The following is a 10,836-nucleotide window of genomic DNA, read 5'->3' as shown; positions in this document are numbered from 1 at the left end:
ACTGTACATCTTATTAAAAATGAAATCACGCTGACCCTACTAAGACAAAGGGTGTAATCAGCACAGCGGTAGAGAGAAGCTGAAGACTTAATTTACCCTGAGTTTAATTTCTCCTGCACTAAGGATCTTTTCTGCCCATCTATTAGCAAAATGGAAACATCTCAGAGATGTTGGTTTCTGCTTGGTTTGCTCATCTACCAGCCAGACGCATCTAAAAGGGTTAAAAAGCTTCAGTTCCGAAAGCCTAGCTGAGAATCCCGCTGAGGTTTACATTAAAATAATTGAAGAGTAACAGTCCTATTTCAGTGCCATTTCAAATCAGTTGTTTTGCTTCTATCTTTTCCCTCCAGGCTGCAATATCTCCTTCAAGACAAGGGAAAATTGGGTAAAGATGGCACTTGCAAGCACAGTGAGTACATACAAATGTTATGTAATCTCATTTTTTCCTTCCCCCACCATCAGTTTTCTACTCCCAAAAGCCAGTTGTGTTGCCCCACCACAGCAGTGATACAAAGTTTTCTTCCCCATGTCTCTCCAAGTCTGGATTTTTTATGTATTTGAATCTCCTCCTGGGAATGGGTGCATTTCAAGCCATCTGAAACCCACTGTTTTGCTGATGGCCTTTCCCAGCTAACGTAGGAGATGCTGGGGACCTTAAGCTACATCTTAAGCTACATACATTGAATTTATGCTCTCCTGGGCCACTTCAGTGTGAATTTACCCAGTGTCCCACCGCAGGTTCCCCACCCTGGCAAGACCAGCCTGGATTACTACAGGAATGACAGCGCAGGGCTGTCCGTCATTGGGAACCCAGCCAACGACACAGAGCTGATGTGTGACAGGAGGCAGGTCTGGCAGTTTGCTCGAGCCTTCTTGCCCACGTTTTTCTGGCTCATCTTCTTCGTGGGCACGGTGGGAAATGCCTTGGTCGTTCTCATCTACTGCAAATACCGCTTCAGGAGGAGCATGATGGACCGCTACCTGCTGCACTTGGCTGTTGCAGATCTGCTCCTCCTTTTTACCCTCCCTTTCTGGGCCACGGCTGCCTCCAGTGGATGGATCTTCAGAAATTTCATGTGCAAAGTCGTCAATAGCATGTATAAGATCAACTTCTACGGCTGCATCTTGTTTCTAACATGCATCAGTTTTGACAGGTACATCACTATTGTTCAAGCAACAAAAGCTAAATCATCCAAGAAAAGGCGGATCCTGCGCAGCAAACTCGTATGCATGGCTGTCTGGCTGGCATCTGTCAGCCTGTGCCTCCCTGAGATCATGTACAGCCAGAGCAAGCAGATCGGTGCTGTGACGGTGTGCAAAATGATGTACCCACCCAACGTTGGCATGGCCTTCAGAGTTGCCGTCCTGGCTCTGAAAGTCACTTTAGGCTTCTTCATCCCGCTTCTGGTCATGGTTATTTGCTACACCCTGATCATCCACACCCTTCTCCAAGCCAAAAGATGCCAAAAGCAGAAGTCATTAAAGATCATCATCATGATCATTACTGCCTTTCTCCTCTCTCAGTTCCCATACAACATTGTTTTGCTGATCAAGACCATCAACATGTACACCAGGGCGGTGTACAGCTGCCAGACCATCAACGGGCTGGACATTGGGCTGCAGGTCACCCAGAGCATCGCCTTCCTCCACAGCTGCCTCAACCCCTTCCTCTATGTCTTTGCTGGGGAGCGCTTCAGGATGGCACTGGCCAGGATGGTGCGGAGCACTGGCCGTTACTGGCCTGGAGGCCAGGAGCAGTGCTCCTCCTTGGGTGACAGCCAGGATCACAGCTCCAACTGGTCCTTTGCCATGCTGGGGCGGCGGCGGGTGAGGAACTCGCTCACCCTCAGCACCCATTTGGCCTCCTCTGTTGTTCCTGCCTCGTCCCAAATCCTTGTGTAAGCTATTGTCTCCTGAGGGGTATCTAGCATGTCCTTTCAGACATCGTTCCTGCACCCTGAAGATTGCCTTGGAGGAGGGCTGGCCTCCGTGGTTGTGTCCAGGACTAAGCAGGGACACTGAGGGCCCTACATGTGCCTTCTTTGTGCCCTCCCAAGCCAGATCAGGCCTCGCTCATGTAGGGAAGTGAAACCTTCAGCACCACGCAGCAAAATGGAGCCAGGCCTGTTGTGAGCCAAGCTGATGACGGATAAGAGCTGTCTCTGAGGCAGCTCTTAGAACCCATCCATGGCTCCAAACACAGCCCAAACAGCAAGCCTCTCAGGAAAGCCATGAGCAGCATGCAAGGATGAACCATCTTCCCATCCATGGGGAGCAGTGAGAAGGAGATGGGCCCTTGCTGCAGGCCAGCTCCACGATAACTCAATTTTTGGCCATTGCCTGGTTTCAGAAAGTGAAGGCTGTTCTCTGCACACATGGACACAATGCTGCTTTGTGGGACAGGCAAAGGAAAGCTAATATTCTGCACTCACTACAGAATTAAATCCTTCTCCTGTATTTTAGCTCTTTGATGTAACAATTCAAGGCCATTGGATGCTCTGAGTTTTCTGTCCCTGAGCACCCAAACCCCAAACTGACAATTCAGCAAACCATCGATTATGAGCTGGTACCTTTGCAAAGACAACAAAAGACGTTTAACCCAGAACTGATGAGACAGAGAGTCATAAGATCTCAAACCTATCGTTAGCAACATTTTGGTTGGGATGCTCCTCCTGGGGCTGGTGGGGTACAAGGTGCATGTAAGTGGGAGCTGCAGTAAGCCTACCAGTTTCTTGGGAACTGCGGATGGGCCGACATTGGCACCAGAAGGGCACGGGGGGTCTGCGGCACCACAAGACTCCCAGCAACCCCAATTCCCATCCCAGGCACCCCTGAGTTTATGCTGCTTGTTCTAGTGCTCAGGAGGCTTTCTTGTAAATAACCCATTTTAATAATCTGCTTTAGCATTAGGTGACTATCAATCATTAAAGCATCTTGGGAAACACCAGTTTTCTGCAAGGCTTGGCACTGCTTTCCTAACTAACACAGTAAATCTGGGGTTCTACTTCGATATACATTTTTTGAGGGCTTTTTACTGCTTTTCTTTTTTTTTTTCCTTAGAGAAATAAATGCTGGAAGAGACATGCATTTTTTCCTGTATGTGTAAGGGCGGCGTTTGTGATTCGTGTGGAGCTCAAATTGAGCACAAGCTGAAATTCCTTTCAATAAAGCACTATCACGGACACCTGGGGATGGACTGGTGGTGTCTTTGCCTACAAGCCCGCTCCATCTTTGTGTCTATACCCTCAACCTGTTTCCTCCTGTGTCTGAGGAAAAGCAGCCTCCCTATGTTAGCAGTTCCCAGTAACTGACAGCAGACACACAGCACACACTGATGTACCCACTCAACCAAATGGGGGCATGGGGACATCCATTCTCCTGCCCAGGACTGCCCCAGGAGAGCTGCCCTGCCCTGGGAGGTCTGCGCACAGGGTGAGCGGTAAAGACAGCAGGTGTCCCTGAGTTGTCCCCATCAGATGTCACACAGGAGCAACACACAAAACCACCTCAGCTTCAGACACACACAGCAGGCCCAAAAAATCCCCTTCCATCTTCCACTTGCAGGGAAAAGGGTGGAAATGAGGGGCTGGGAAACGATCCCTCCCCACTCCAGCACTGCTCTCTATAGCGTTAATTCAAGCAAGAGGACTTACCCTGCTCCCGAACTGAACTCCTGGTGGCTGTGAGCAGTGGGCAGCAATGAGGGACGCTCACGTTTTGGCACACAGGTGAGTGCTGAGCCCTCACTCAGCAGAACCGCGGTGGGAAATTCTCCTGTGGGGCGGCGAGTGAAACTGCTGAGGCTGGTGACACGACGCTGAACTTTCAGCAGGTCAGGGCACCGGGTCGTCCCCCGGTCACGTCGTCCCGCTCTGAGTCAGGCAGTGCCTGCAGTGTGCGCTCCCAGCGGGGCTCGGCACAGAGGTGCTGCTCCTCGGGGGCCTCCCTGCTGTGTGTGTGTCCCATCGCGTTTTGGCATGTGGCCCCATCCTCATTTTTCCACCCCTCAGCACCTGATCAGCGTTACAGTCCAGAGGCCCCAAGCTGGGGACAAGGCACTCCATCAACCAGAGCGGAGCAGCGCAGCCGGCTGCTCTGAGGCCCCGTGAGTCAGCCAGCCGGGTTTTGCCTCAGTCACCCACAGAAAACATCTTCCGCAGAAAATGAGGTCTCAGTGAAAAGAAAGGAGGCTTCCGAGAGCCTCAAGTAGGCCAGGAGCCCCCTGCCTCATTCCTAGATTCCTCAGACTACACAAAGCCGTGCCACGATGGGGACTGCCACCAGTAGTGCTGAATTGTCACTAATTTCATGTCTTAAAGGGCCCCTGAGGTGGCTGTGACTGTCTGCCTGTCACGTAGCATCGCAGCAGCCTGACTGCGGTGTGAGGAAAGGAAGCAACATGAAAGCAGAGGAGGAAATGCCACTTCCTACAGACAAACCTGTTCAACTGACAGCAGCTCCCACCCCAAACAGACGGGCACTACAGGAACGTCTCTTCCAGGGAGCAGAGCAACCAAGGGACAGCCAGGATGGCCATGGCTGCTGCAAACATCGCTTGAAGTCACAGTAAATAACATGCTATGGTTGTATTCACCCTGAAACCTGAACGCTCTGAGTTTGAGTACATGTAGTCACCACTTCCATGTGATCAACCCTGGGTGATTTCACTGCTCAGACACTACAGATCCCGTGCCCTTCATTGCTGCTTTTTTCAGAGCCTTCAGGCTTACAGAGATTTTGAAACCTTGTGTTTGGACCAAAGTGACAGCTCAAGGACTAATGGAGAGTAGTATAGCATTGCCCTGTGGCAGCCATACACTTTCACATAGTCCAACAGCAGTGTTGTACTGGGTGTGCCAAGGCCAAAACTGGGGTAGACAGTAGGAAACAGGTGGGTTAAAATCCCATGTGAGACTGCATTAGGGCTGGGATCATCTTGCCTTTAGCATGGAGGACGCATTGTTTAATAAGGCTGAAAACTGATTATTGGAGATTTACACAGAGACTTCCAACAGCTGCAGCCTCCCTTACAGAGCTGCACAGCAGCTCAGATGTGTTTGGTCACACAAAACTTAATCTTTGCAGTTCCCTTGTATTCCATGCTAGGCATGGCCGAGACTTGATTCCAGGGGTGCCTCTGAGCTTCTGCTTGCAGCCCCCAGCAGAAATCTCCCACGAGGACACAGAAATAAGCAGCAACTGAAAAAAAGAAGCTATGGCTGATGGTGGTGGGGGCTCTCCTACTCCTGTCCCTATTCTGGCAGTCCCAGCAGCTCAGGTTAGCCTACATGGGGTCAAGTCTACAAATGCACATAGATGTTTCTCCATCATCCCCCCCAAAGCAAGGAGCAGAGGTGATACGTGAAGAATTGCCTCTGACTCACACAATCGTTCAGTATAAATGGACTCAATCTTATTTTCTAGCCTTCTAATTTGTCCTTATTTCCCAACTTTTCTTCCAGCCTAGATCTGATTTACCTTTAAGAGAAAGCTCTCCCTGCAAGGCACAGAGCAGACATACACACTGGATGATAAAGTTTATTTTTTTTATAATTCCTGAGGTTATAAAAGGAAAACAAAAAAGCATCAAGAAACATTCCAGTACGTAACTGCCTACACCTCTGTGACTGCACAGATGCTGGCATACACAGATCTCTTCTTTCCCCCATGTGGAACATGAAATTTGATGTGAATGGGGCTTGCGATTCTTTGGCAGCTAAAACCAGAAGATGTTTCTGAACAAGTTACAGTATAAGTGTCCGAGCATAGTTAAAACTATAGTGCAATTTCAAGTCTTAAAAAGAGCAAATTCAGGCTTCTGTAGCGGTGCTGCTTCTTACTGTGCAAATCAAAGAGATTTTTCATAACGCAGCATCGAGTAATGCTGAATAAAGGAATTATGTCACGCCATTTTCTTAAATAACTGTATTCTTTCCTCTGCATAACAAAGAACAAATTACCCTTCCTTATTCTAGCATCCAGGAAAAACACCCAATCAGGTACACAACCTTTGTATATATTCTTTGTGTATTGATTTTAAATATTTCTCTTAATTGCACTGCAGGGGATGTTCTTTTAACCAAAGGCCCAATGCAACAAGACTCCTGAACCTCCGTAGGCCAACAGATTTATCAGCACTGAAGGCATACCTCACATGAACAGGTTCTTTACAAATGAGGGTATGAAGAGTGAAGTCTCTTGCACAAACCTATGCTTGTGGGAAGTCCTACACCAGGGTCCCATGACTCCAGTAATAAATGGTCTGGGACAGTCACACAACAGCTCTGTAACAAGAACACGTTCTTTAACGCATTCTCTGCACAGCCCTTGAGGTGGAAAGACTCCCTCAGCTGGGTGACTCAATGGGTTCCTTTACTTGAATGGTTCCTTCCAACAGCTGAGCTCATGTCCACTTGTTGCATATTTACCTGTTGGAGTGTTTGCTCTACTGAAACAAATTCTACTTAAGCACTCTCCTCTGTGAGAAGCAAACATTAGTCTTTCATCTTGAAACTACAGGTTCTCGCTCCCCCTCTTAGTCCTCTTTCAGAGAGCAAAAAAAGCCACAAAACTTCTCTCATGTGACAGGAAAACCTGAAGAAAAGCTACCAGAAAGACTCAAATGCTAAATAAAAACCATCCAGCATTTTTATTACCCACCTCCCAAGCACAGGTTTCAGCAAACCTCAGGCCTGTCTACATGAAAAACCTGCATGGAAAAATTTGGCCTACTACATGGAGCCAGTGACTTTAAGAATAAATGGTGCCTTAAAAATATTTGCTACTGAATGAAAAGATCTTAAGGACAAGGATGCAGAGAGGAAATCCAGAGGCAAGCCTGTCAAACGATTCTGACTACAGATAAATGCTTCTGAGCAGAGATGTCATATTTTGGCCTACAACGTTTGATGGCATCCCTTTAACTTACATTTGGCATTTTAGTAAGGATCTCCTAGTAAGATTAGTATTCAAAATAAAACAGCAATAAGATGCCTTTAAAAATCACGCCTAAAAGCTTAAAGGAAAACTTTAAGCAGCAGACTTCAGTAACAGCTGTTTGAAATTGCATAGCATACGGTACACAGTATCTGTTCTTCAGCAATAAATAAACTCTTCTTGACCAGTTAAATATAAAACATAGTTTCAACACTGAAATATGCCATAATTCATGAACAGAGCAGTGTGTCATTTATTGCCCACTTTGGTTTCTTGTCCACCTCGGTTTTTATGCACACAGCCAGGGAAGGGTCTAACCCTTACTGCATCCTGTTACTCAGGAGGAGTAAGGCAGCGCACACCTCTCACCAACCCCTCTGCCCAGCACAGTGCATCACATATACTGGGAAGAGACGTTTGAAGAGTAAAACATCCAGGACCAGACAGCCTCACTGAAAAGGCCTCGATTCCAGCTTGGTGCCACCCTGAGCGCAAGTCCTTGTTAGAAAGCCCTGAACATGCAACTCAAAGTCCAGGTGGTCCATGAAGGGCAGTCATTCTTTCACACTCCTCTTCAGGATCAGCATATTCATACATTGTTAACAACGGAATGAATGATTAGCAACAGTTAGCTTTATCTGCTGTATTTTTTCCCCAGAAATTTCCCTATACCTCAAACTATTACTATGCAAATGTCAAACATTGCCTTGTGTCCATCTTTCAGAAACCAGCCTATTGTTGTAGAATCAGACACCCTATGGAGAGTTCCCTAAGTGCTTAGTCTACAGAGAGAAAGGACATTGCTGGCCTCCCCAGAGATTGTGCTTTCTTGTGAATGCTGCTGACCAAGGTGCTACAGCAGGAAAAAGAAATGCTCTTCTTCCAAGTGTCACACAGTGAGTAGTACTTTATTCTACAAGCCATATACCTGATTCTGCCACTGATACTCACCATAAGAGCTCATTACATTGGAACAACGTATGGTGAGCAAAAGTGAAAAAAACTGTTGCTTCGTGATGTATTGCTTTGCAACTGGTATTAAAGACCAAAGCATTTATAAAAACCAGTTAAGACTTACCAAATCTTAGCTCAAAATGTAAAAACATCTATAGTTGATTCTTATAAAACTTGAAACAGATAAAAAATTCTAGATGGATTACAATATATGTCTGCAAAGATTGAAGGATTGCATAGTTGCTGTCCTGACTGTGAGAGCAGCAGAGCAGAATGGAAATGGGTGCGTTTATTCCTCAACGAAGAGGTCAACAAAAGTATGCATTTTTATTTAAATTTCCTTTTGAAGGATATTTTTTAAGAGAAGTCATTCAATTTTCAGTGGAGAATCTGAGTTTGCATTTAGTCATTTCCACACTTACTTTTTTCCCCCACTGAAAAACAATTTGGCTGGAACATTACTTGCCCTGTTGAATCAAACAAGATGGCTTCCGAGCAATCTGTACACAGTACAGAACCATTAGTGTTCCTAAAAAGGCTTTGTTTTCTAGTGTGTATATGCTCTCTATGTGCATTATAATTATTGCATAGCTTCAAAGTCTTCAAATAGTGGTAGTCACAATGCTTACATACATAAATAATAGCGTTTCTTACAAATTTAATTAAAAATAACACAGTATATTCAAGGCTATGGAAAATCACTTCCATCATAGATGACAGGTCGCTCAACAGTCAACTGATAAAATACTCTTTTTGAAATAAATCTGTCAAGAAACAAAAGGAAGAAGAAGACGGCCATGTTAGCTGAAATCAATGGGGAGAAAGTCTTACAAGTTAATTCATTTTACAGACAGGCAAAATAAAGAGATTTTTTTCACAAAGGCTGTCAGGTCTCTTGTTACAAAGATAACATTTCTGACTATTCTGTTTATCTTCTCAGAGGTCAAGACAAACAAGTTAAAGCCTGCTATGGTGGGGAGAAGAAAACAAAATAGAAGAACAAAAACTAAAACTCAGGTTGAAGAACTTTTGGCAATCTGGGAGCAATTTCTTACACTTACTTCCCAACAGCAGAATAACGGTACATCTAAACAGTTGCACAGCCCGTAAAACCAAGTTTATTTCACCTTTTACGCTCAGGTAGGACCTACCTAGAGAACGTATTGTCGAATATCAGTGTGTAGATTCCAGAGTTTCTGACTTTCATCTGTCCTCTGATAGTTTCCTTATGAGAATTGCAGCGGGTCATAGGAATAAGAACCTGGAATTCAATACAAATCAAACTGAAACTTTCTGTTTGACCTACAAACTGACGTTCATCTTCAGAAAAACATTTAGACTTTAAATTCCTAAAGTGCATATATACCTGAAAAACTATTTATTTTCACTGATTAGCATTAAAAGTTCACCCAAACTAAAGTCTCAGAGTAAAACATCTGTTTTCCTTTGACACTCTCTTTCCAGCAGTAAGTTACGGCTGAAAATCTCAGTTTTAGAGAAAGATTTGAGTTCTCTCTCAGCTAGTCTGTGGAATGACACCCAGCTGTGAGGTGCTGTCTACACACAGATGGGAAGAGAAGCTATCCAGAAGGACCCTGACAGGCTTGAGAGGTGGGTCTGTATAAACCTCATGAAATTCAACAGAATCAGGATCAAGATCCTGCACCTAGGTCAGGGTGGTCCCAAACACAGTCTAAGCAGAGAATGGATTGACAGCAGCCCTGAGGAGAAGGACCTGCGGGTGTTGGTTGATGAGAAGCTCAGCATGAGCCAGCAGAGGCAGCCAACCACATCCTTGGCTGTATCAAAAGCAGTGTGACCAGAGGGGCAAGGGGTATGACTGTCCTCTTCTACTCCACTTTCATAGCATCCCACCTGAAGCTGGTTCAGCCTGGAGAAGCCTCTGAGGGAACTTTATAGCAGCTTTCCAGTACCTAAAGTGGCTCTAAAGGAAAGCTGGGGAGGGATTCTTTATAAGGGAGTGTAGTCATGAGACAAAGAGTAATGGCTTTAAATTGAAAGTGGGTAGATATATAATGGACATTAGGAAGAAATTATTTACTTTGAGAGTGGTGAGGCACATGAATGGGTTGCTCAGTGTATCTGCGGATTCCTTATCCTCAAAATGTTTTGCTTGTTTGCTTTTTTGTGCTTAATAATAGTGAGTGATGATGAGACTAGTAGAAACTATAGTGTTTTTCAACTCAACTTTTGCAGGCAATGTTAAATAATTAAAGACGTAGCTCTGCCTCCAGGAAAACATAATTGGAAAAAACAGCTGCTTACAATGCAATAGCAATTAGCATTACTGTGGAGATCAGCTGGCTATGTTGGCTGATTCCTCTGGGGAGCCTACTGAAGTATGTTACACTTTCTAAGGAAGTAAAGAAACTAAAGATCCCACAGGGAAATAACAGCCTTACTTTGCACTGATCCAATGGTGTGTCTTCTGATTCTTGGTAGACGACGCTGAAGGAGATGCTTTTAGGGTCTGATGAAAATATCCAACTAATCGTTAGCCCAATCTCTGTAACAGTGATGGGAATGATACTGTAAGTGCTGGACTTAATGAACAGTTCTCTGTTGCCTTCCCCAAAGTTTACAATCTCCTCCACTGTAAGGGGTAATCTGATCCTGTAAGTGAGAAAAATACAGTCACTTGAAGAGATCCAACCTGATAGCTGAGACAAAAAAAAATAGTCATCATTTTTTATTTTCTGTTTATTCAAGGCAGTCTCCACAGCAACTTTGAACAGGTCTAACAAGACACAGGAAAATTCAGCCCTGGAGGAAAGCAAGAACCGTAGAAAAGATAAAAGCACTTTCACTGTTTTAACAAACGTGGATATTATTTACTTATTTCATTTTAACTGGAAAAATCTTTCTTGAATAAAGCTTTTTAGAGCTCCTATGATTAAAACAAACAAACAAACGTGTGCTGCCCTC

General features: G+C 45.0%; 2 protein-coding genes across 5 annotated transcripts in view; one reads left to right on the top strand and one right to left on the bottom strand.

The window, feature by feature from the left end:
- The first annotated feature begins 391 nt into the window (after positions 1-391).
- On the top strand, positions 392-1,902 carry CCR9 (C-C motif chemokine receptor 9). Its single transcript, XM_072329985.1, has 2 exons — positions 392-409; positions 739-1,902. Exons 1-2 carry the CDS (start codon positions 392-394, stop codon positions 1,900-1,902), a joined length of 1,182 nt encoding a protein of 393 aa, XP_072186086.1.
- Positions 1,903-5,524: 3,622 nt separating this feature from the next.
- FYCO1 (FYVE and coiled-coil domain autophagy adaptor 1) overlaps positions 5,525-10,836 on the bottom strand; it is a 32,980-nt gene continuing 27,668 nt past the window's right edge. For all 4 annotated transcript variants that reach the window (XM_072329361.1, XM_072329362.1, XM_072329363.1 and 1 more), the window contains 3 exons: positions 10,314-10,524; positions 9,042-9,151; positions 5,525-8,654 (listed from right to left, as the gene is read on the bottom strand). In XM_072329361.1, coding sequence (XP_072185462.1) covers positions 8,579-8,654; positions 9,042-9,151; positions 10,314-10,524 — 397 coding nt within the window. In that variant the 3' untranslated portion in view covers positions 5,525-8,578. The remainder of the gene's footprint in view (positions 8,655-9,041; positions 9,152-10,313; positions 10,525-10,836) is intronic.

The sequence above is a fragment of the Excalfactoria chinensis genome, chromosome 2, assembly GCF_039878825.1.
Source record: "Excalfactoria chinensis isolate bCotChi1 chromosome 2, bCotChi1.hap2, whole genome shotgun sequence".
NCBI lineage: Eukaryota > Metazoa > Chordata > Aves > Galliformes > Phasianidae > Excalfactoria > Excalfactoria chinensis.
Note: the sequence above shows the minus strand (reverse complement) of the source record. Positions and strands in the feature narration are given on the sequence as shown.